General features: G+C 40.3%; 2 protein-coding genes and 1 pseudogene across 2 annotated transcripts; 1 reads left to right on the top strand and 2 right to left on the bottom strand.

Annotated features, from left to right (window-relative positions):
- LOC133479251 (ras-related protein Rab-5A) lies at positions 1–8,840 on the bottom strand. Its single transcript, XM_061775941.1, has 6 exons — positions 8,694–8,840; positions 6,036–6,234; positions 4,085–4,236; positions 3,647–3,769; positions 2,814–2,907; positions 1–965 (listed from the first exon to the last, which is right to left on the bottom strand). The coding sequence occupies exons 2-6, from the start codon at positions 6,199–6,201 to the stop codon at positions 847–849; spliced, it is 654 nt and encodes a 217-aa protein (XP_061631925.1). The 5' UTR covers positions 6,202–6,234; positions 8,694–8,840; the 3' UTR covers positions 1–846.
- A 109-nt stretch (positions 8,841–8,949) lies between these two features.
- Positions 8,950–19,207, top strand: efhb (EF-hand domain family, member B). The gene is made up of 13 exons (XM_061775940.1): positions 8,950–9,402; positions 9,536–9,595; positions 10,988–11,131; positions 11,847–12,021; positions 12,101–12,211; positions 13,576–13,696; positions 14,513–14,599; positions 14,673–14,740; positions 14,802–14,962; positions 15,963–16,170; positions 16,234–16,446; positions 17,026–17,207; positions 18,635–19,207. Exons 1-13 carry the CDS (start codon positions 9,367–9,369, stop codon positions 18,779–18,781), a joined length of 1,713 nt encoding a protein of 570 aa, XP_061631924.1. The 5' UTR covers positions 8,950–9,366; the 3' UTR covers positions 18,782–19,207.
- A 968-nt stretch (positions 19,208–20,175) lies between these two features.
- Positions 20,176–24,546, bottom strand: LOC133479425 (m-AAA protease-interacting protein 1, mitochondrial-like; annotated as a pseudogene).
- Positions 24,547–24,956: the final 410 nt, after the last annotated feature.

Below are 24,956 nucleotides of genomic sequence, written 5' to 3'. Positions count from 1 at the left end.
TACAAGAGAGTCAATCTTTATTGAATTTATTACGTCGTATTCAGACACTCAAAAACCAATCGGGCCCGTCGTGCGGTTAAAACCCATCGAGCCGTTAGCGGGTCACAAGCACTCGCTCGTATAAAATGAAGACATGATGATCAACACTGTGTGCAATGCCATTAAAAGTTCCTTTCCAACATGACACCAGAGAGTTGATTTTGTTTTTTGTTTTGTTAATAACACTACACAGAGCTAATTAGAATAATCTTTAAAAAAAAAAAAAAAATTTAAATTAAAAAAAAAAAAGAAACACCACAGCTTTACCAGTTGGAGACGAGAAGAGAATTAATAAAAAAAAAATAAAAAGCATAACGAACTGTACAATTGTTCGGAATCTCTTGTTGTGTGGTCGTTTCTACACGTGCGGTGTTGACTCGGTGGGGGAGTGGGAGGGAATGATCCACATACCCTCCAGGAAGTAGAAAAAAAAAACATCCCTCCTGATGGGTTTTCTCGTGACAGAACTGGAAAATGAGGGGAAACAGGCGGGGACGTGTAAGGATGAGAGCCATTTTGTGGGCGAGGGGCGTTAGTTTCACGACGAGAGGGTGAAAAGGGGTTTGCCTCAGGCATTGTAGTGATAACATGCATCCACTATACTGACATACACTTCTTAAAAAACCTTTGCAAAAAGAAAGAGGAGGAACATCAACAACAACAACACAAAAAATAGGTTTTAGAAATGCAGCTATACAAAGTCTTTCGCTATTCCGGACTGGGTAGGGAGGTGAGGAGCAAGGTAAGGAAGCTGATGTGTGTGTGTTTTTGTGGCCGGGGTGGGGGTGGGGAACCGCCGCGGCCCTCCTAGTTACTGCAGCAGGTGCGGCTGCTGGGCTGGGCCGTTTCGGTCAGGTCCACTCCCCGGTTCCGCCCGCCGCCGCCGCCGCCGGCCGCCTGTGGCTCGTTCTTGGGGAGCTTCTTGGCTGCGATGACATCACCAAACAGCGGCCGTCACCATCAGCTCGAGCGGGGACGGAACGCCGCGTTTTATAGTTTTTGCGCTTCATCTCATATTAGGGGTTGTGATAAATCAGTGGATCAAAGCACATTTGACAACCGGGGTGGATAATGACCCGTGGGCCATCCATTATTATATTACAAGACTCCTGTAATATTTGAAATCATTCATTTTTTACATGTATTTTGAATTACTGCATCTCTTAAAATAATTGGATAATTGAATTACTGCAAACAAAAAAAGAAAAAATATTTAAAATTAAATTGATTTACTTTGTTAAATATGCTTAGGCCTAATTCCTTCTAATTCAATGAATTATGAATGAAATGTTTTAATTATATTATCAAAATAAACTTAAATTCACATTGACGTTATCCATTCTTAATTAAACTATAATTTAGACATTTCCCTAAAATTGTTCCATTAAAATGTCATTTGTCTCTTTAAATGATGGGTCAACTGATTTATTTTAAATAATACCATAATAATCCATCCATCCATTTTGTGAGCCGCTTCTCCTCACTCGGGTCGCGGGCGTGCTGGAGCCTATCCCGGCTGTCATCGGGCAGGAGGCGGGGTACGCCCTGAACTGGTTGCCAGCCAATCGCAGGGCACATAGGAACAAACAACCATTCGCACTCACAGTCACGCCTACGGGCAGTTTAGAGTCCTCAATCAACCTACCATGCATGTTTTTGGGATGCGGGAGGAAACCGGAGTGCCCGGAGAAAACGCACGCGGGTACGGGGAGAACACGCAAACTCCACACAGGCGGGGCCGGGGATTGAACCCGGGTCCTCAGAACTGTGAGGCTGACGCTCTAACCAGTCGCCACCGTGCCGCCCCATAATAATTATTTGAAAAAATATGTTACATATACATATATCAAATAATATTTCATTAAAATGTGAGATATTATACATACACATTTGGGTGTAATTAAATCAATTCACTTTTTTATTTGCTTCATTTTGCCATTTTACTTTGATTAAAATTGATTACTTGAAATGTATTTAATATTTTTTTTATTTTCTAATTTCATCTCATTAAATAATTGGGTAAAAGATTTACTGTTAATGAAAAAACAATAAAATAATTACATTTAATAAACTATAATAGCACTAACAAAATAAACATTTCATTAAAATAAAACTTGACATTTTACGTATATTTTATTATTTTTTAGAATGTTTTTAATTACTTTTCCGATTTTCCCCCAAAGCTAGTTCATTAAAAGGTTTTCACTCATTTTTCAGTCATTTACCACATTAAATGATTGGTTAATTTAATAATTGAATATGATAAAATACAAATAGTTTTCAAATCCACATATTTAATCATTTGTTTATTTTTTAATCAAATAATTGGTTGATAATTACGTTCATCATAAGAAAATACAGTAAAAAAAATAATGAGAATGACTTATTTTATGATTTAAAATAAACTCTTTTGACATACACATTAGAAATGTTTTATGAGCTGGCCCGCTTCTTTTGTTTTTAAAGCTCCAATGTTGCCCTTGAGCACACTATCTGAGAATCTTATGTTATGTGGAGATGATGAATGACAGAATTTCTATATTTCTTGACATTTCAGCACCATTTCCCCATTTGTTTTTTCAAACTTCACTTTCACATAATGTACTTTTAACATTGTTTAATGTTATTCACCCAAAAAAAAGACACCTGCGCATATCTGCATTGAAGCTATTTACGAAAATACGGTATTGCCAAAAAAAGCTAAGCTATGTTGCATATGCTATCCTTGCCTGTGGAGTTAAAAAAAAAAAAAACCCCAAAAAAAAGATGCTCACCGATGGCCATGAAGATCTCATTGACATTCATCGACGTCTTCGCCGACGTCTCCATGAAGAGCAGGCTGTTGTCGTCGGCATACGATTGCGCGTCCTGCACAACATGGGGTCCTTTACATCAGCTTCATAGCGCACGTCTACACATCACTAAAGAGCTGCATTCAAAAGCGCTCTCCAAAAAGCCAGCAACATGTTAAGACACTCAGGGGCAACTTCATTAGGGACACAGTGCAGAGAGATACAAAACAAGTTGAAACAATTAAAAACTCAGTGTGAAATGTATTAGAGTAGCACAAAGTACAATTTTTATCATGGACAGACTAAAGTGTGGGCAAACCTTTGTACTCTAGGTTTGTACATTTGTTTATTAACACGGACAGAGAGGCTAGGTCATTCGGAAATGGGGTGGGGGGGGAAAAAATAAAGTTAAAACATATACATACAATAATTTACTAAGGATAATTCATTCTTATGTTTGATTGTTTTATTTTTTAATAATGTAATATAACTAATGAACCAATTATTTAATACATTTTAAAAAAATATCAATAATTTCCTTTGTTTAAGCAGATAAGGCAATCGAGAACAGATTCTCATTGACAATTCCAACTTGGAGGCCATTTTGGGTTCAAGAAATGAATGAATGCATTGAAATGACTCAATTTGAGCAAAATAGGACTCTTGGTAATGTTAATGCTCGGTGAGCCGGATTAAAGGCGCAGGCCGTACTTTGCATGCACAAAGAAAAAGGGTTTGAGGTCCAAAAATATATGACACAGTAAAGGACTTCAAATATATAAAATAGAAATGAGCGTGGTTCTTTTTTCACCCACCTGGAAGTCGAGCGCTCGCTTGCTGGCCAGGTCGGCTTTGTTTCCGGCCAGCGCGATGACGATGTTGGGACTGGCTTGTCTCTGGAGCTCCTTCACCCAGTTCTTTGCCCGCACGAACGACTCCTGCGCAGGAAACAACGTCAACAAAAACAACAAGTTACCCATGATGCCCAATTAGTAAGGCTTATATAACAGGGGCGAACAAACTTTTGTGTTCAAGGTCACATTTGATTTTATTTTTTTTTTTTAAATGGGCAAATGAGCCAAATCCTTTGTAGATGTTGTTTGTCGACACTGCGTAGCTATACTCTGCCGTGCCACTGACTGGCAACCAGTCTATGGTGTGCCCCGCTTCTCTCGCCCAGAGTCAGCTGGGACTCATCCAGGACCCTAATGAGCAAACACGTCATAGAAAACGGATGGATGTTTACGACGTACCTCGTTGGTGATGTCATAGACCACGATGGCGGCCTGGGCGCCTCTGTAGTACATGGGGGCCAGACTGTGATAGCGTTCCTGACCGGCCGTGTCCCAGATTTCAAACTTGACCGTCGTGTCGTCCAAGCATACCGTCTGAGTCAGGAAGGCGGCTGTGAGACGCGCAATATGGACAGTGGCGCTATGGTCAGCCATTTTAAAACGGTAGCGTGTTCATAAACTCGCGGTATTTGCCAGCAAACTTCAACAATACTTCCTTGTATGGCTGCACAATTGTGGCCAAAATGATCATCGGGATTATTTTGATCAATATTGTACTCACGATTATCAATCACAATTATGAATCATGTTAGGGAAAAGCGGCATGGTGGGTGACTGGTGAGAGCGTCAACCTCACAGTTCTGAGGACCGGGGTTCAATCCCAGGCCCCGCCTGTGTGGAGTTTGCATGTTCTCCCCGTGCCTGCGTGGGTTTTCTCCGGGCACTGCGGTTCAAAGCGGTTCAGAAAATGGATGGCTGGATCGATGTTAGGGAAAACATTTATATTTTTATTGCACTACTTTTCAACAATATGTTCAGTTTTCAGTGCCAAATGACACTTTAAAATACATTGATTATAATTTTTAATAAATGCATCCGCTCTGACCCGCTTTATCAGTTATTATAAAAAAAAATATTTACCCAAGAATTTAAACTTTACCAAGGGCTAACTGAATAAATATGATAACTCTGCCCTGAATCCAAAACAACTCCACCCAACGGATGCTGATCCCTTTCGAAGCACTCGCTCCTCTCCATCATGCTCCTCATCTCCAGTTTTTTCTGTACTTTCTTCTCTCCCCTTGACTCAGCAGGGTGCGCTCGCTTGTTATTTAGCTTAATGAAGCTGTAACCATGCTTTCGCCCCCTGATGGTGGGCTGACGACTAGTTGAGAAAGTGCTTGATTAGATATACAGTATACCACATTTTAAATGATGAGTTTAATTTCATCGTGGCAGCCAAAAATGGTGATCCGATTATAATTTGATTCATTGTCCAGCCCTACTTCCTTGACATCAATTACTACTTTACGATTTGACAGTGCTTTTTGCGTCATGTTGTGACATGTTAGGAGGTTACAGAAAGAGCACAAAAATATGCTAATGTGTGAGTTATAGGTGAGGTTAGGTTGAACAGAAAAAAACGTCACAATGTGAATTTGTAAACAGGCAGGGGTTCACTGTTCCGTGACATATTTACTACCTCCCCAGTGATCGCCAGACCAGTTAAATTCCTGCTCTATTCAGAACAGTGTGTAAAAAAAAAAAGACAGAAAAACCTGAGCACTTTAACTGCCAGAAAAAAATTGTACATTGAATTTGTTACATGGAAACCTAGTTTATGCAGTCAACTTCAGCATTTCTTCTTTTCTTGTGGTGTCGAACTCTCAAACGTACTTCATGGCGTCACCACTATTGGCATAGCTGTTCCATTCAGACAATGGATGGTACGGCATTTGTGACTAAAGCATGTCTAGCTTTAGCATTATAATGAATTGGATTTTTGCTGAAATGTCTACTTGCTAGATGCCCTTGTGTGCCAAGTAACAACAAACCCCCTCCTTAGTATTTTGTTTTCACTGCTTGTGGAGCACTGCGTCTTAAGGAAAACGGTGGAAGCTAATTTTGCTATTATAGTGCCTCAATCCAGTGCAAAGTGGCAAATTTTATTTTCCATTTTATGGAACTTAAAAGTATCCTTCACGTTATATTATTCATTTTTGTGGCGGTTAAAGCACTCAAGTTTTCCTGTCTGTTCATTTGGGTTAGGGTTAGAACGCTAGCCCCTAATTCTGCTGTTGTCAATGGAGCAGGAAGTTCACCCAAAACTAATTTGCTGATCAATGGGGAGATCAGAAGTATGTCACAGACCCGGTGCAAGTATCCCATCGGGACAAGACGTGACCCAAACCTCCGATGGTGCTCTCCTGGAATTCATGGAACTGTCCCTTGACGAAGCGGAGCACCAGACTCGACTTCCCCACCGCTGACTCCCCCAGCAGCACCAGCTTGAACTGGCAGATCTTGTTGCCGGCGTTGGGCCCATTGGGTCGGGTAGCTCCGCCTCTACTTGCCATGTCCCTTTCTCCGGACGCTTCCTGTGGTGGATGCTGCGTAAACGCATGGAAAATGCAAACTCAACAACACATAAACATTGAAATGACCTGCACAATCTTAGGCACAGGTTTCAAACGTCATTGTAGTTGTGGTTCCCCTCAGGGGGCTGGTTATAACTGTGAAGCCAGGTGAGGTGGTAATGGCGAGGTTAACAGCATGCCAAAAAAAAAAAAAAACATTACTTGGGTTTTAAGGTCACGGTTCTGTTCACATTGGGGACAGTAAAGCAACAAATGGCAAAACAATCAAATGATTATCTTTTGTGTAAACAGGAACAGATTGAATGACATTTAAAATTAAACAACAACAGTAAATATATTTTCTTTTTAGGGAAGAGCAACGTAAAGGAGTTAGACAAGAGGAATAGTAACTGTTGGAATAGTCTCGCATAATCATTCAATGTTTGGCGTTGCTAGCCATGACCTCCGCTAGCCAGTGGCTGAGCTGCACTGTTTACAAACTACGTGTGCGGCTAGTACGCCTGTCCCATAGCAAATACGTTCTGTGTGGGAACGTCAATAATCTCCCCATCGCATTCTATAATTTCCCCTGCAGTTGATGATTGTCATTTTTATCAGGTTTTGAACAGAAGCTGAGGGGAAAAACTACATCAGGGGCGTGGCAGAAAATGACCTGGACGGCCGGATCTGGCCCGTCGGCCTTAAATTTGAAACCGGTTATCTAAGGGTAGCCAATACAACAGCAACGATAATTACCCTTTTTATTGACGCTGTCAGATTTAATCATGTTAATTACTGTGCATTACATCATCAAGCAACACTTACAAGCCCACACACCTCACCTTGTGTCTTTTGTGCATTTACATTTTGGTTTTCCAAGCATATTAGACATAGCACTGCCGATTATGCTGGCTAACCGAGGTTCATTGTCACTAGCTAACAGCCAAGACATTTCCGCTCAGTGTTTGGTAATGACTATTGAACAGGGAGCTGAACATATTTCCGACAGAGGAAAGTGGTACATGCAAATTAGCTAAAGAAACTACGTTTGGTTTTTTTTTCATATTAAATCAATAACAACAGTGGCAAGGTGACAAATTTTAATGCACCGACTTAGAGAACCCCTCGGAATTCCAGTCCATGTCAGCTTACTGGTGGATATTTTTTTACTTAATCTTGTCAGCCAATTGGAGAAGGGGTTCCCTGAGTAGCAGATGAAATGAAACGATTGGGGTAGATATGTTGAGAAATAATCAAGTCACACTGTTTTACTCAAATTTAAAGGAGACTTTTGGACCAGATTTTCTACATGTGATGTCACACAAAAAAAGCCTCCCAAAAAGGCAATTTTTTAAAACTTGAACTCAATTTCTCCAGAACCAGTCATCCAATTTTCAAAGTTCTTGGTGTGTTGTACTCAGGTTGAAGTAGGCATATATCAATATTAGCAAATACATGCTACTTAAACAGCTATAACTCCATTTCAGATGACTTTATCTCAGGTGCATTGTCATTTTTGTTGAGAAGCAGCGACTCTTCACACCGACTGAATCATCGGAATGGTTTGGTATTCCGTTGTGACACGCCAAACAAACACTGGTTGCTTTGACAAACTCAACAAATAGTTGTGCCAGTTATGACAACATCCATGATAAGACCTGACATTAATATTCTCATTTACAGCCTGACATCATCATCATCATCATTTTAGGCCACAGGTCCGGAACAATGGTCATAAAATAGATTCCTGGAAAATAATAAGGGAATATTTAGGCAGTTTCCCTGGCAGTTTTTAACATTAAATTACATAATCAGACAGACACGTCACATGATTAATTATCGCAACTGACTGCTAATTGCCGTCGTCTGCGTGGAACTCGCGTAACAAGAGCAAGTTTAAGCAACGTGCCCGGTTGTTGTTGTTGTTGATTAGCATGAATTAGCACAATGGTGGCTAGGGTTAGCCGCGCGGCTAACTTCTAAGTTACTGAGGGGCAAATATTTGCCGGGGACAAAGTCTACTTGACGGCGTGTGGTGTCATTTGGAGACGCCGACACACCATGCGTGTGCGTACATTTGTCTGTTTTAAGTTTCGCTTTGGCGAACATAGATAGTATGTGCGGTAGATTTGGGTGTGTACGGCTAGTGACAGCTATGACGTTAGCCGTCACTGGCTAACAGCTGGCTAACGTCACAGCTATCTTTGGGGGGGGGGGGGGAACAACAACGTGGTCAAAATGCTTCACAAGCGTCCATGATTAACAACCGAACACAAGAAGTGCCACCATTCCAACCGGTCGTAACCGCCCGAGTCACCACGCTGGCGGGTTAGCTCGTCCCACTCCAGCGGTGTGGTCAGCGGCGGGCTACGGCTAGGCTATACCGCTAAGGAGGCGCTGCGCTCGGGGTTGGACATTTGTAGCCGCGGCCGAGTCGGGAGGAGCCCCGCGTCCGGTTAGCCGCTAGCTAGCTAATCGGCTCGCTTACTCACCCAGCCAAGAGACGACGACGACGACGACGACGCTGCTGCTGCTGAATGTTGCTCACAGACTCCCCCCCCCCAAAAAAAAAAAAAAAAAACTAGGCACTTTAATGTCTGCCGGGCTTATGAAACATTAGATTAGTTTTTTCTTTCCAGCAGGCTCCGCCGCTGGCACTTGCCTCAACTTCCCTGTTGGCTTTGAACGAGCGATGATGACAGATCGTATGACTGCAACTGGCAATCCTCCTACGTCTCGCCGAGCGCCGCCAATCATACGCTCGACTCCATTCTTATCATTTGGAGGATATTTTACACTGCGTGTATGATATTCCCAGTGGGATAAAGCACCAAACTAGACTCGGAAATCGACACAAAATAATACAGTAGAAATGTAACTCTTCTGCTTTCGACTACACGTCATTCAAATTGGCCTTTTTTTTTCCTTTTGGGGGGTACAGTTTTACCCACACGTTTTTTCTAATGTCGCGTTTATTAGCAAGCGCTCTAATTTTGTGTTGCAATGAAAAGTATTTTAAATATATCACCTTGTCGGCGTTTGAAATGTTGCTAGGCAACGACAAACGGTTAGGAAGCTAGCACTCGTGTTTTCCCCTCAGGGAACATTTAGTTTTATTTTGAGTTGCAAATAATTGTAAATATCGAAAGTCAATTCAAGGTGAAAATGTCAGACGGAGTGAGGCTCACACACATGGCGGGGGTAAGTCAACCTTTACGCGTTGTTGTCCGATTTTAGCCACAGAACGCCACGTTAGCCTCTAGCTTCTGACTTTGATGTTGTGTGAAGACTGTATAACAAATATAAATACTGTATCCCCTTTTCCACACACCAGGCTGGAAAACGAGTCCCTATTGGGGACAGAGCGTCGACTTGTCTCCAAGAAATAAAAAGAGTAAGTTCTAATAAACCTTTTTGAGGCACCCCAAAAGTCTGGTTTTAAGTTTAAGACGTTATAAGTAAGTAAGAAAGTAAGTGAGCTTTTATTTCTAGGGCACAGTTACAAAGCTCTTCACATACATATTGAGACAAAATTGCGACCGATAGGTTAGAACAGAAAACACGCCGATAAAGCAGACAAAGAGGCAAACATGACACCAAAAGAAATCAAGAAAGAAGAAAATGAAACAATAAAAACAGGGCATGGGAACAAAAGGGGGGTTTCTAAAAAGGCTAAAAACTGTAATTTAATATTTAACATGCACACTTTTGAAATACGTTAAATAGCAACATTTTAAAAGGAATAAGTACCAGGCAGCTGGCAGTTTGTAAATATATGGATTCACTTGAAATCCAAATAATAGTTTAGAAAAATAAAGATAATTGACATTGTGTTCCTGAAGGTTCAAAAGATGTAATTTTCCCACATTTTATAAGACGGCAACTGACTTAGTGTGGGGTTACAAAGCTGACCCATCAACTGCCTTTTGGGAGGTGTCATTTTTCCACATTTTTTCCCCAGGAAACTAACTGCTTTGTATCATTAACGCTGATAGACATGGAATGGGTCAACAAAGTTTTCCAGGCCATTTTTTTATTTTCAATGTGTGTTAGTGATGAGAACGGCAGTTCTTTTGACTGTTCTGACTGAATCATGCGGCCACACATAATGCACATACCAGAAACTGTCTGTCAATGACTGTTAAACGACACTGACACGGAATGCAGGTACAGAGATTGTCTGGCAATTTAGTGGCGTCTGAAGTAGTATAGGAGCCGTAACAGAGTTGCTAAAGCACCTGTGCACACAGTCGTGGCAAAAATCCTGCCTTTACTGGGTTCTGGTTAAGAACTAAATGTGAATAATTTCTGTATCGTCGTTATGACTCATGCTCTTGAAGGATCTCCACAAAGGAGGCTACTGCCTGTAAAAGGTGGCATTTTCCCACAATTACAATTTCCCCCTTGTGTAGATAGTAGGGGTGTAAGGGAACACCATAAAGCCAGAATAGGGGAGTGAAGTTTATCACTCAACACTTACTGTACTTCCCCTTCCATGTCACGTTGAAAGCAATTGTCGCTGTCAGACGACTATTTTATACGTCGCAGTAGATGCTGGCAATTATATTTATTATCCAATTATTGGATGACAGGATGCAATGTCACGAGGCACTTATTCATGGGTTTGGGTCGCTGCGTGAAATAATACTTTTTTGATGGTCTATGGAGGCTCCCTATACTGTAAATTAGACTATACGCTGTACCCTCCTTTCCCCCCCAAAACATGATCCATTTTTAAAAGAAGTGTCATTTCTACTTTTTTTTGTGTTTGTTTTTTTCTCCTCAGGCCCCGACGCCACCTGCGGTTCGAAAGTATCACAACAGCATCCGACCGGGGCCCGGCATGATCCGAGTGCACCACGGGAAGGCCAACGATCCCAAAGTGGCCGACACGCTCGTTCACGGCCTCTGCAGCAAGTCTTCGCTAACGGTCAGCTGGCATTAGTCCATCCATCCATTTTCTATAGCGCTTGTCCTCACTAGGGTTGCAGGTGAGCTGGAGCCCATCCCAGCTGACCTTGGGAAAGAGGCAGGGTACAATTGCAGGACGCATGTAGACAAACAAGCATTTGCACTCATATTCACACCTGTGGATGTGTAGGAAGGTGGTACTTTAACAGAAACCCAAGTCACAAAGAGACGAGTAACACCTGCGTCAATGGAAACGTGGATTATTTTAAAATGCCAGCAAGACATTTTTTACAAGTGGCCAAAATGTATTGTGACTCATCTTGCCGAGATCATAATATGTCAAATATTGGCTACACGGTGGACGACTGGTTAGAGCGTCAGCCTCACAGTTCTGAGGGCCCGGGTTCAATCCCCGGCCCCGCCCGTGTGGAGTTTGCATGTTCTCCCCGTGCCTGCGTGGGTTTACTCCGGGCACTTCGGTTTCCTCCCACATCCCAAATACATGCATGAATTGGAGACTCTAAATTGCCCGTAGGTGCGAATGGTTGTTTGTTTGTATGTGCCCTGCGATTGGCTGGCAACCAGTTCAGGGTGCACCCCGCCTCCTGCCCGATGATAGCTGGGATAGGCTCCAGCACCCCCGCGACCCTAGTGAGGAGAAGCGGCTCAGAAAATGGATGGATGGATGGATTCTAGGAGTAATGCCTTGTTTCCCATCGTTGTGTTCGCGACAGGCCGCAGTCACGCTCAACCCGCCACCTCTCACCAAGTTCCAACAGAAGCTGCAGGAGGTTAGCGAGGCCGTGTACGCCTCGCAACAGAAGGCGCCACTTGGCTCTACGCCCAACAGATGTGGACTTCCCGCCTGGTACAACGAGCAAACCACGTTTGGAATTAAAACTCATCGAAGTATGTTAGGTGAAATTGTTTCTTTGTGTTTTGAGTTTGGTTGGTTTCGCATTTGTCCTTTTTCTCGGTTTGTGTGCAGATGTGGATGCCGTCAATGTGATTTATCCTCCAAAAACTGCGGAGGAGTTGGACAAGGAGGAACAGGAGTCACATCAGGCTTATGTTCGCAGTCACAACAGATACTTTGTTGGTAACAACGCTGCATGTCTTAAAAAAAAAAACAAGTAAACAAACAAGTAAAGCTGTATTGTCAAAGCCAGTTTTAATGCATATCCAAAGATTAGTCAAATTGAATATGCATCCATCCATTTTCTGTACCACTTCTCCTCACGTGGGTCGCGGGCGTGCTAGAGCCTATCCCAGCTATCTTCGGTCAAGAGGCGGGGTACACCCTCAACTGGTTGCTAGCCAATCGCACGGCACATATAAACAAACAACCATCCGCACTCACAGTCATGCCTACGGGCAATTTAGAGTCTTCAATCAACCTACCACAAATGTTTTTGGGATGTGGGAGGAAACCGGATGCCCGGAGAAAACCCACGCAGGCACGGGGAGAACATGCCAACTCCTCACAGGCGAGGCCGGCATTTGAACCCCGGTCCTCAGAACTGTGAGGCAGATGTGCTAAGCAGTCGTCCACCGTGCTACCTCAAATGGAATAAACAAAACACATTTGAATCTAATCTCATTCATTCCGTTGTTATATGCACAGTGAATGGGGATTTGATAAATAGTCAGCAGAGTTTGATGTAGGTCTGAGCTGCATTGCCTGTTGGGCAGCAATGTCAATTTAACAACAAAACTAAAATACAAGCAGAAAAAAATATCAACCACTGAATTGTTCAATGAGTTTTTCGTCAACCACATTTTTGACAGCAATGTAAATATAGCATAAGAAATGACATCAAAACATGAAAAAAAAATGTAAATAAACAAAACTAAAGAAGTTGTTTAATGTCAACAACTGAACTGTTAAATGTATGTGGAATTTTAGAGTGTAGTGTCAACCAAATTTAATCCAGAGCTGATCCAGATTTCATGTTTGGCAGCAACGTGAATGTAACATAAGAAATGACTTTCAATAATAATAAAAAAATCTTTCAAAAGTTGGAATTGTTCAATGTATGTTGGGTCTTAAAGTGTAATGTGAACCAAGTTTAATCTCGATCTGATTCAGATTGCATGGCAGCAGTGTAGATGTAACGAAAGGACTTCAAAACAACAACAAAAAAAGTCTAATCTCTTCTCAATGGATGAATTTGTGAATGTATGTGAACCTTCTGTCAACAGTTTGTGAAATATCCCCCTTCGGATGTAATGTCAACTGAGTTTAAGCCATATTTGATCCAGATTGCCTGTTTGGCAGCACTGTCAAATAAAATTTAACAAATACTGTACATAAAAAGTTGTATTTGTTTGGGACTGTGATATATGGGTATTGATTAAAGAATTATCTAATGTGATTTGAATTCATTATTAAAATAAAAATAGCATTTTTTTAATTATAAAATTAGTACAATACAGTTTTACTAAATTGTAATTGTGTTCCAGGTGAGCAAATAGACAGGAAATACAACTACAATAAAGACAGTTGCTTCGGGATCAAGACGCCTTATTACAAGGACGGACGTTCCGTCGGGAGAAGTCTGCATTGGCTGGGGGAATCCACAAGGTGACACGACAGAAAATGTTATTATTTGTTATTATTATTATTATTTTTTTTGTATCACTTTTTCACCAACTTCTCTGTGCTAAGCCTGGTTCTAAGATTAGCCAGGTCAAAATGGCAAATAAGATTTTCTTCTTCTGGCTTATCTTCGTTTTTTTCGAAAGTCGCCACTGGATAAATAAGGGTTTAAATTAATAAAAAAAAATAAAACATTAACGGCTCTATACTGATATAAGATCATGTGACTGTGGCGTTTGCCAAGCAACAGTTACTTGGAAACACCGCCTTCTGCTAATTTACAGAAAATTAGTCATCATTTATCGATGATAATTGTGATGAAAAAAACAATTGAAAAATGTATTTTAAATAGCATTTACCAAACTCAACCATTGAAAAAAAGTTTTATATAAAACATTATAATATAGCTTTATTTTTTATTTATATATATATTTCTATATTGTTAATATATTAATTTTATTTATAATTCAATATTATTAGCTATTATTTTATGTAGATTATGTTATATGATGTATTTATTTCCTTTTATTTCTTGTCATGTATATCTTATTGGTGGTTTTATTTCTTCATTTTTGATGATATATTATTTGATATTTATAGATTTATTTCTATTTTTGTAATGAATTACCATTCAATAAAAAAAATAATAATTTTCTACTAAACTTAAATAAAAAGACAATGAATGAATTAAAGTGCCACATTGCTTTTTGTACCAAAACTTTGTGGTTCATATTCAACCATGTTGATTTTGTCACTTACAGTATGAGTGTTGCGTTAAAATAACTATTTTCTATACTGAAGGCTCCACAATCCAAACCCCGAGTGGCAGAGATCTCCTGGCAGCAGGGAAAAGTTGGAACGACAAATTGGCAACGTGAAGAAAAACAAGTATGTTTCTTATATTTCACAACCAACATGTAGAAACATGGAGCTTTTATAACTTGTCATGTGATTCTCCCAGGAGAGGAAACAATGTCGAGGTTTCATCAGACCACACTTTTGGAATCATCATACCTCAAGATGAATGCAGTGAGTTTTCTTTTATCTGAGCCGATGGCAACGTGACGCTCGCCTGGGTTTGCTTCCACAGGTGTCGGGGACCTGATCCACTCGGGGCAGCAGCCGGCGGGCAAGCGAGCGCGAGCCGCCGAGCGCCAGCGTTGCCTGGCCAACGCCGTGCGGACCCGCCTCAAGATCATCAATTCACAGAATTTCCCGTCGTTGCTGGAGGCCTTCAGACACTATGACAAGGTGGGTGGAATGGGTCAAAATTCCTGCCAAACTTGTGGAAGGATATCCAAAATGTTTGCCCTACATCATACAGTTAAAAGGCAATGGTACTAAATACTAATGAAATTTAAGTAAACTTCTGACTTTGAAGAAAGTAATGAAAAATTGTCTAAAAGGAAATGCTTATTTCACTAACAGGAAAAGTTGAGTCTGATTTCATGTCAGACGAGAAAAAAAAGTGTATGTCTTTTTATATAGTTTATATAAATCTTATGTTAGCAAAATGCTAATGTGACACTACTAACTTGAGGCCTAGTTGTTCAATCTATGCAGCACTGATTTACATTTACAACCTAAATTGTAATATTTGTCCCATGAAATTGTATTTATTCCCCACAGTCTATTCTCTGCATTTTGTCGTGTTTTTCTTGGTTGCTGTTTAAGTGGATGTTGGATTAAAAATTTGTTCTGTCCAATCACATTTCAGCCTCTACATGCTTCCCTGTCAATCTATTCTGCCGCAGGGCCTTCTCAATAGTGCTGGCCCACGTAATTTAAACCATTCGGATTTGAAATTTGCCCACGATAACGTGAGCGTTTTTCCACCCTCTGAGTGGTTGATCAGAGCAAAACCTGTCACAGCCAAGTTCAAACTAGGAAAAAACATGTCCCGAGCAATCTGCACACATTAACACGTTCGATAATCAGTGTTGTATTTAAATGCTCATGTTCCTGTCATGTTATTTGATAAATACTAATTGTGAACTGCTCCAGATGATGTTCATGGCACAGTTGAGTGCTGTTATATTGCGTTATTGTATAATATCAAAGGTTTTTATAATTTATTCACAACTGTGTTGGGTATTTAATAGTGCTACTAAATGAGAAAATGTGTCCAAACTTTTGACTGGTAGTGCGTGTGTAAAATGAAATAGGAACGGACCCACAAACCAGGAACTAGTCTGCTAACGAGATGGCCCAGCAGATGGATTGATTTAGAAAACGGCGTTTTTGTCTCCAGAAAGGTCAAGGACGCATCGACAAGGAGGACCTGCAGGAAGTGTGCCGACACTTCGAGGTGGTCGCCAGCGAGGCCGTTCTGGATGACGTGGTGGATGACTGCGACACTGACCGAGACGGATTCATCAACTTCCTGGAGTTCGCCAACTTCCTCACCTTGAAGGAGACGATGCCGCTGGACAGACGGGAGCAGCACCTAGTCATGGACGGTGAGTTGCAAGAGTGCAGAATTTGTCGATAGAACCATGACAATTCTGAACTTTTGCATGCAGCCCAGTTCCAAACCGGCTCAGACCGCCCCAGATCGCGATCGTCCGGACTTCCTGGTCCAGGCGCTTTGTTAAAAACTGATGACTTAGAGCCGTTCAAGATTGGCAGCTCAAAGAGGACCGTGAGGACCCTCAGAAGACCCGACCCGGTCTCGGACCGCTTCATCACCACCGCCTCCTTCATTGGGGCGGCCGCCGGGGAGCCGCAAGCATCCAGTAAGTCACCAAGTCAAGTTAAGTCACTTTTATTTATATTGCGCCAATTCACAACAGAAGTTTTTTCAAGGCACTTTACAAATTGAGCAAGTCAAAAACCACATTCCTCTTTTATTATTATTTACAAACTCCAATGCCAATGAAGTCAGGACATTGTGTAAAACATAAATAAATACAGAATACAATGATTTGCAAATCCTTTTCAACTATATTCAATTGAATACACCACAAAGACAAGATATTTTTTTGTTAAAACTCATGAACGTTATTGTTTTTTTGCAAATATTCTCTCATTTTGAATTTGATGCCTGCAACACATTCCCAAAAAGCTGGGGCAGGGGCAACACATGAATGGGAAAGTTGAGGAATGCAAAAAAAAAAAAAAAAAAAACATTGTTTGTAACATTCCACAGGAGAACAGGTTAATTAGAAACAGGTGAGTATCATGATTAGTATATTATAAACTCCCTAAAACATTGCTTAAAAATGTATAATATAGCAGGGACGGAATGATAAACTGCTATATAGCGGGTGGAACAGTGTATTGGCATATATTCCATCCATATTATCTCTCCGCAGACACTCGCACGTTTGGGGTCCCGTCGGTCCGGACCGACAAAGCGCCGCCGCGCAACCGGAGGATCACCGACAACGTCAACTACAGCGACATGACCACGGCGGTGGACCTTTTGCTGCCGTCGGTGTACGGACGCCAGGGAGTCTACCAGGAGCACTTTATCTGCCCACGCTCCAAGGAAGAGGTACAGTATGTGCAGTTGATATGACAGACTGAAAGAAAGTAGCGCACACACACACACACACGCTTTACAATTCGTCGAGTGTCTAGTATTCCGCATTTGGCGTGTTCGCCGCCAGTATTTCTTGTCAATTGTTGACAAAATGTAAGTTAAATGTTAAAGACACAAACGTGATTGGTCCTCACGTCGAATGTTTTTTAAAGCACGTGGTGCTTACGGAGCAGTTGTGGACTTGGCTTTTTCAGATGTAAAATCAGCTTGTTCTAGTGTTGTGATAAAAAAGACGCTTCCGAATGTTTTTCACGACTTATGCATTCGGCAAACTTGCCGTCAACAATTCTTGTCCGTCATTGGTCACATGTTGAAAACGTTGAGCATCCGCAACAATGATTGGTCAAGAATGTTTAAAGTTTTCAACAGGCCTCATTAGGGCCTCCATTTTGGTGCATGCTAACTTTAATCTTCACTGTACAACGGTACCTTGACTTGACCCGATTTAGAGTTTTTTTCAGTCTTGAGTTTTTGTGTCTTTAGTTGCGTGTAAAAATTTGAGTTATGAGCACTAGACTGTGACAGCGAACTCACAACAAGCAGCAAGATAGTGAACAATTCTTCCAAAATTATGTGAAGTGCTTGCTTCAAGCAGTTTTCCACTCCCAGTTGAAGTTTACTGTAAAACTAAACAAAACAAAGAATTACACATTGCCTGTTTAAGCAAACAACATAACTTTGCCTCATGAAATTCCGCTAGCTTAATGCTAACACATAATGGTAAACACCATAGATGGGCTAATGAAACTGGCATCAATAAAGTTATTTAAACACAAACTTTAGCAACACATGTAGTCCGACAATACTATGTATAGTCTTTATCCTCTAAAAAAAACAACTTATATTACTACAGCTTACCGAGCAGTTGTGACTGTATTCTTTACGTATAAATAGACCTGCATGTATTATACTGCCTCTGGTGGCCAAGGTGCCACACCAGACGTTAGCAGCACAATAAACTAAAGCGGGATACTGTTTGATTCTTTATGTTATTACTGTATGTTTGTAGAACGTACTATACTGAAGAGTACTATTTTGCTTCTTTAAAAAAAAATTTACAATCAGTTTTGCGGGGCTGGAACGGATATTTGGCATTACCATTCATTTCAATGGGGAAAGATGATTTGAGATAGAGTGTTTTCAGTTACAAGCGCGGTCGCGGAACGAATTCAACTCGTAAGTCAAGGCACCACCGTATTTGAGTGTCAATGTCAAATCCAACAAAGATCGTAATTTTAGTACATACCATATACTGTTTATTTTTAGTCAAGTATTTTCCTCTCTATCATTAGTTGTTGATTTTCCCACAGTTACCTTGTTTCCCTTGGCACGGCTTTTTCGTTGCGTGACAAGTACTGTATTCCAATTGCCGCTGACAGATGGCTGAGATCTTCGGGAACGTGGGTGCGAACATTCCCGAGGAAACTTTCGAGGAGGCCTGGAAGCTAGCGTCCACGCGGCATCCCGACGGTGACGTCTGCGTGGAAGCTTTCCGAACGGTACTCGAGGAAATCAATGCTTTGTAGTGAGAACAAAATTAGCAATAGCAAAATAATAAAAGAAAAAACTACATACGAAAATAAAATAGCAGTAGTTTTTATATTGGTACTAAATCTGGCATTTTATGTCACCATATAATCATTAAAAAATGGCATAAGTCAAGAAGAAATTAGCTTTTTTGTTTTTTTTAGCCTGGGAACAAAAATGTGTGGTGCGATGATGTGAAAGTATAATTGGGTCATGCAAATTATTTGATGTGTTTTTATCATTTGTTCTGTGTGAATATTATAGTTAATGAAATTCCATCAAAGAGACAAAACAATTTATGGCTTCACGGAGCTATTTTGCCATCACTTTCGCTAAGCAGATTAATTAAGCGTCTTCTTGGCACGCTGCCTCGACTCGTTGACACTGTGAAATAGTTTTAAATAAATCAAAATATGAATTAATAACATGTGCTGTCTTTGTGTTTAAGGGAGTGACGCGGCAGCGTGGCAAATACTTTAAACGCCGCGTCCGCCGTCATCGCCTCGCTAAGATAAAGTCGGTACGCTAACGTCACTACGCTAATCTCATTAGAACGCCGCAGAAAAATTAATCCTCTCGTTCATGAACTGATTGTCAACATGAAGAATTACAGAGAAGTGTCGACATGCCGCTTTTATGTGCATGGTGTGTTTTTTCTGCTGCATTCAAGTGAATGTTTCAATGTGGGTCTTGTGTTTTTTGTACGACGACTTGCGTAGAGAAAAAAAAAAGGGAAAAATTGGTGTAGTACCAATTTATCCCTTGAGAAGTGGCAATTGGGCACTTTGAGATCAAAGCGTTAATTGGCTACTTACTGCTTCATGGCATGTGCCATGTTTTATTCCAGGGGGGTGGTAAATAACAACGGGCTAAATTTAGCTATTATGATTCCACTATCGATCCAATTCCTTGTTTATTCTCTCGTCGACTCATTGGGTGAGGGAATGACAATACAAATGATATATGATGTGACTGATGTACTTAGCATTCGATCTTTTTATGATAATACAAATGATGTTTCTGCATATTGGAAGTATTCCCGACCTTTGATGCAATTAAAGCTTTGCAAGAGTTATCTTTTCACGTGAAATAGAGGTAGCTCTAAAAATACAGGTACTTCTCAATAAATTAGAATAGTGTCAAAGCTTATTAGGATCCAAGAAGGCTACTAGTGCGTGAAACATGCCTAAATGTTGGGCCTACTAGTGTTACTAGGGCAGCACAGTAGTTCACTAGTAAGGTTAATTGCTTAGTAGTAAGTCAAAAATGGCACAAGAAGTGGGACAGAAAAATGTGACTAATGATGGAGATGTAAAGGATGATGTGGGGGGGGGGGAAATGACATCGCACACCTATTGAGTTTTTGATCTTTCATTGAGCAAAATACAATAAAGAAGATGCAATTGTTTATTTAAAAAAAAAAAAGGTGAATGGAGTTTTCAATACATTTAAAAAGTGATGGAATCATATAAATAAGTTCATGAGAATTTAAAGGGCTGAGAGGGCATTCGTGTATGCGTAGTGGGTCGAGACCACAGCATCGTTGGGTTCTGGTTTAAAAGTTTTCAAATCCTCCATTGGCTTTTTTTCCGATGATGTTCAGTCAGTTGTTTTCCAGTTCCAAAGGCTGAGACGCTCCCTTTGTCAAGTCACGATGGAACCCAACAAATAAATGTTCTAAAATGAATTATAGACATTCAATGAAATCCTGATGCATCTTGTGAGTCGGCGATATCTGCCACGTAAAAAAAACCGAAACAATTCAACAAATCGTGATGTATCTTGTGTGTGTAGCTACGATCAGCTAGGTTATTGAAACATTAAATGAAATGAGAATAAAAATACAATAAATTGAGTGTTTGTAGGTGGGATAAATTACATAATTTTAAAAAATGTAAATATGAGTGTGTACAGTGGACCGCGCATATTCAAGGTTTGTTTTTTTTTCCATTTTTTAAACTAATGTAATTCTTTTTAAAAAATATTGTATTTTTTTGTCTTATGTGAGTAGGAAGGCCCAATTTAAAAAAAATCAAATTGCCTTCAGTCATGCATGCACTGTAGTTGTTGTCTCACCTTGAAAATTTCAAAATGTTTCAACTTGACGTTTTCAACATGACATTCCTCATCCCGCTTGCGCTTCTTTGGGATTTAGCACGTTGGCACAGTAAAAAGCTTTGCAGCGAGTGTGCTTGACGTGATACGCTTCCAGCAAGCGACGCGATTAGCCAGTGGAAACGCAATAGAAGCTTGGGACTCTTTTTTTCCCCCCTTAGGAAAATCACCTTTGAGCTTCTTATACACAACAACACAACTCTCAATTCTTTAGGCAAAAATTATGCAGAAAATTCAAAATAGACAAAGGCAATTAAAATGTGAATTCATTCATTAAAATGTGAAATAATTATTCACTACGTCCATTAATCGAATTGGGAAATATCTAATAATGATATTCAACCGATTCAATAATCTTAATTTGTTTCATGACCTTTTAACTATTTGTCACTTTAAATGTAATTGACCAGTAATAAGACATTTAATGGTATCTATTTGTTGACATTTGTATTCATTTAATAGCCTTTTTATGTATTAATGACTTATTTATTCATCCATCAAGGAGAAGGTGGTCAGGATCAACAATTTGATTGGCTACACTGCAATGCATCCATCCGTCCATCCATCCATCCACTGCAATGTAGGCCAGTCCAATTAAATTAAGTACCGTATATAAAATTGAGATTCAATATTCAAAAAGGGTCCTGAAATACAGAAAGCAGTCCTGAAATGAATTAAATAAATGACCAATAAAAAAAATAGGTCATTAAATATATTAAATCACATGAAATACATAAAACCTCTGAGTAAATACATATTAAATAAAAATGTGATTACATTAATAACATGTCATTAAATAATTAAAAAGGTTCTGAAATGACCATTTAAAAATAGGTTCTTCAAATAAATTAAATGCCATTAAATATTTAAACAAATTAAATGCCGTTAAATACATAAAAAATCAATTAAGTACACACAAATTCAATTCTATAGATAATGGTGCCAATAAATAATTAATAAGGCCATGAAATATATAAATCAAACCTGAAATCAAATTTTAAAACGCCATTCAATAAATAAGCCATGAATTAATAAAATGCCATTAAATAAATACACATTGCATCAAGTAAATACATATTCCGTGAAATGAATTCCATTGAAATAAAAAGGTCATGAAATATACAAGTCAGTCCTGACATGGTTTCATATGGTTAGCCTAACAGGACAATTGCCTCAATCATTTTTGAACGCTTTTGAAAAACAAGTTCAGAGTCCAAATGCCTCGATTCAACCTTTGGGTTAAAATGACTTCGGCAATTATGCTACGAGACTAACAATATTCTGAAATACGATTGCATTTCACAATTGAATGATTACACATTTTAATTCGGATCATTTAAAAAAATGTGCTACAAACAATCTTCCACAACATACCAAATTTTCTAAAATGACGTGAATAAATGCGTGGCCACTTTCTTCCGCGGGATGGCGTCTGGTCCGGGGGATACTCGGAATATCCCGGTGCCTTCAGGGTCGTCGGGACCATCCAGTCGTCGTCAGATGCCAAAGCCTCATGATGATAGTGCAAAACTTTCTACCTACACAAACAAAACAATACAAGGAACCCTGTTTTTCGTTGGGGAGATGTTCCAGAAAACCCCCGCAGTAGATGAAATTAGCAAACTAGCAACCAATTATTTACTGTATTATTTATATACATTTTCAAGTTTATGCAATTCAATGTCAATATTTGATACTTTAGAGAGGTGCAGGTATACATTTGTCCACTTGAGGTCGCCGTCCACACACTTGACACAAGCACATGCCTTTAAAAGCCGCGCTCTGCTCGAGTGACATCAAAGTTGACCCACGTGGGTGTGCGACGGACGGCGCGATGCACGTCAACAATCTTACCATGCGTATCAACGACGACGGAGACGTCCTCCGGTAACACAAATATGATGTCGTCCGTGAAGACAGCCAGATGCTGCCTGTGACGCCGCGAGAGAGGCTTGACACCACTCGTATGTATCGGATCATCTGAAAACCAAAACAAACACACAGAAACGCCAATAAAACTACGACGTATACACAGAAATCCTGCAAAATTTGTGCATCCTCATCACAATTATAGTAATTTTAAATGTATTAACACATTCACTGCCATTGACGACTTTAGAAGTCACTTATCTATGTTAACTGGGAAGGCTGGCAGTGAATGAGTTCAATGTAATTAATGATTTATTTTCATTTACGCATTTAGTTCGCATTTACAAAGGTGGTGCAACTCGAAAAAAATAGATTTTAACTTGTTGGTGTTTTGAGTCACCATTATTGGATTTAAAATAGTACGGTTCTGTCCCCACATTCCCTTTTTCTTCACCAAGGATGAAGACATTACATGTTGGTGAGGATGTGGATAGTATAAGGATTCGGATTCAGATTCACACGTGTTGTATTTGATATCTCACCTCAGTGGAAACCACGCCAATGAGTTCACAGTATTTTCCTTTGGACATCAAGCTGGAAACGTGCACGCCTGACACACACAGACAGATACGGCTTTCAAATTCGGGTTTCAAAACCTGGGTTAAGCTTGAACCTGGGTTAGGGTTTTAAATTACATTTTGAAGTCAGGATTAAGGTTTCAAGGCAGGGTTAGGGTTTTGAGGTAGGGGTTCAAGTCTGAGTTGAGTTTCAAACAAGGGTTAGGGTTTCAAGTTAGGGTCTGAAGTAAGGGTTACGGTTTCAAGTTGTGGTTTCAAATTGAGATTTCAAGGCAGGGTTAGGATTTTGAGCCTGGATAAGGGTTTCAAGTCACGGTTAGAGTTTCAATATAAAGTTAGGCTTTCAAATTATGGTTTCAAGACAGGGCTAAGGTTTTAAAGTAAGGTCCCATGCCACGTTTAGAATTTCAGACCAGGGCTGGGGTTCCAAGGTGAGGTTTCAAGCAAGGCTTAGAGTTTCTAAGTAGGCTTTCAAACCAGGGTTAGGGTTTCAAGTAAAGATTTCAAATTAGGGTCACAAGCCAGGGTTAGTTTTTCAAGACAGAGTTTGTTAGGTTTGTGAACAGAGTTAAAGATTTCAGACCAGAGTGACTGTTTCAAAATCAGGTCTCAATTTTAACCAGTGTTAGGATTTCTCTGCAGGCTTTCAAAGCAAGGTTTCAAGTCATCGAACGTTACCACCGCGTGTTAAGCCTCGCAGGGTCCAAGTGACTTTCACTTAGAACAAAAGTGTTAAATGAGTTCAAATGAGGTCATCTAAATCAATGTAATGTAATCTGTTGTTGTAATCTGCATTAGCTGCTTCACTCCTCTTTCAAAGTCATTCGAATTGACGTCCAGGTCAAAGCAGAGCTCAACGTGGAGCAAGATCACTTTACACCGGATCCATGTGATCGGGTCCGGGATGCCCACCACCGAGACGTCGGGTTGCCGGCCAGAGCTAGCTCCCTCCCTCCCTCCGGACTCTCAGCTCCGGTCGGCGAGCAGAACGTTTTGTGCCCGTCGAACGCGAGTTCGTTACCTGCGTCTGCCGGTCGAATGATCCCCGAGCGGGACACCGGGGCTTGCTGCACATCAGGCCGTTCCCCCGGCCGCACATCCCGGGTGAGCTCGCCGCGAGTCCCCGCCAAACTGCGAGGCGACTGATCCGCAGCATGGCGGCGTCCGGTAAGAGGGTTGAACCCGACGCCTTTGACAACCTTTCACAAGTAAGCCCCCCCCCCCTTTCCCCTTTTTTATTTTTTACCCACAATGCCCCAGTGCCAATACATGCGACTGCTGCGTTCACAACAGTTGGACACCAGAAAACTACATGTAAAAAGTGCTCTTTTAAAAAATAACGTTTGGACTCATTTGTAAGAATTATTATGAAAATCAAGGATTAACACTGATGCCATTGAATTTCACAAAAAACGATTTAAAATATACTGCTATTACTACTGTTATTGTTATTATAGTTTATTATATAGACTTGCATATTTTATTGTTATTATATGTTATTTTAATTACTGGGAAATTATTCTTTCATACCGTTTATAGTGAGGTTGTAAAATAAATAAAACACAAATATGTTACGTAAAATACATTTCAGTGCATATTTTTCCCTTTTTCT

Source organism: Phyllopteryx taeniolatus, chromosome 6, assembly GCF_024500385.1.
Source record: "Phyllopteryx taeniolatus isolate TA_2022b chromosome 6, UOR_Ptae_1.2, whole genome shotgun sequence".
NCBI classification, from domain to species: Eukaryota; Metazoa; Chordata; class Actinopteri; order Syngnathiformes; family Syngnathidae; genus Phyllopteryx; species Phyllopteryx taeniolatus.
The sequence above is the reverse complement of the archived record's forward strand: the minus strand, read 5'-3'. Positions and strand labels throughout refer to the sequence as shown.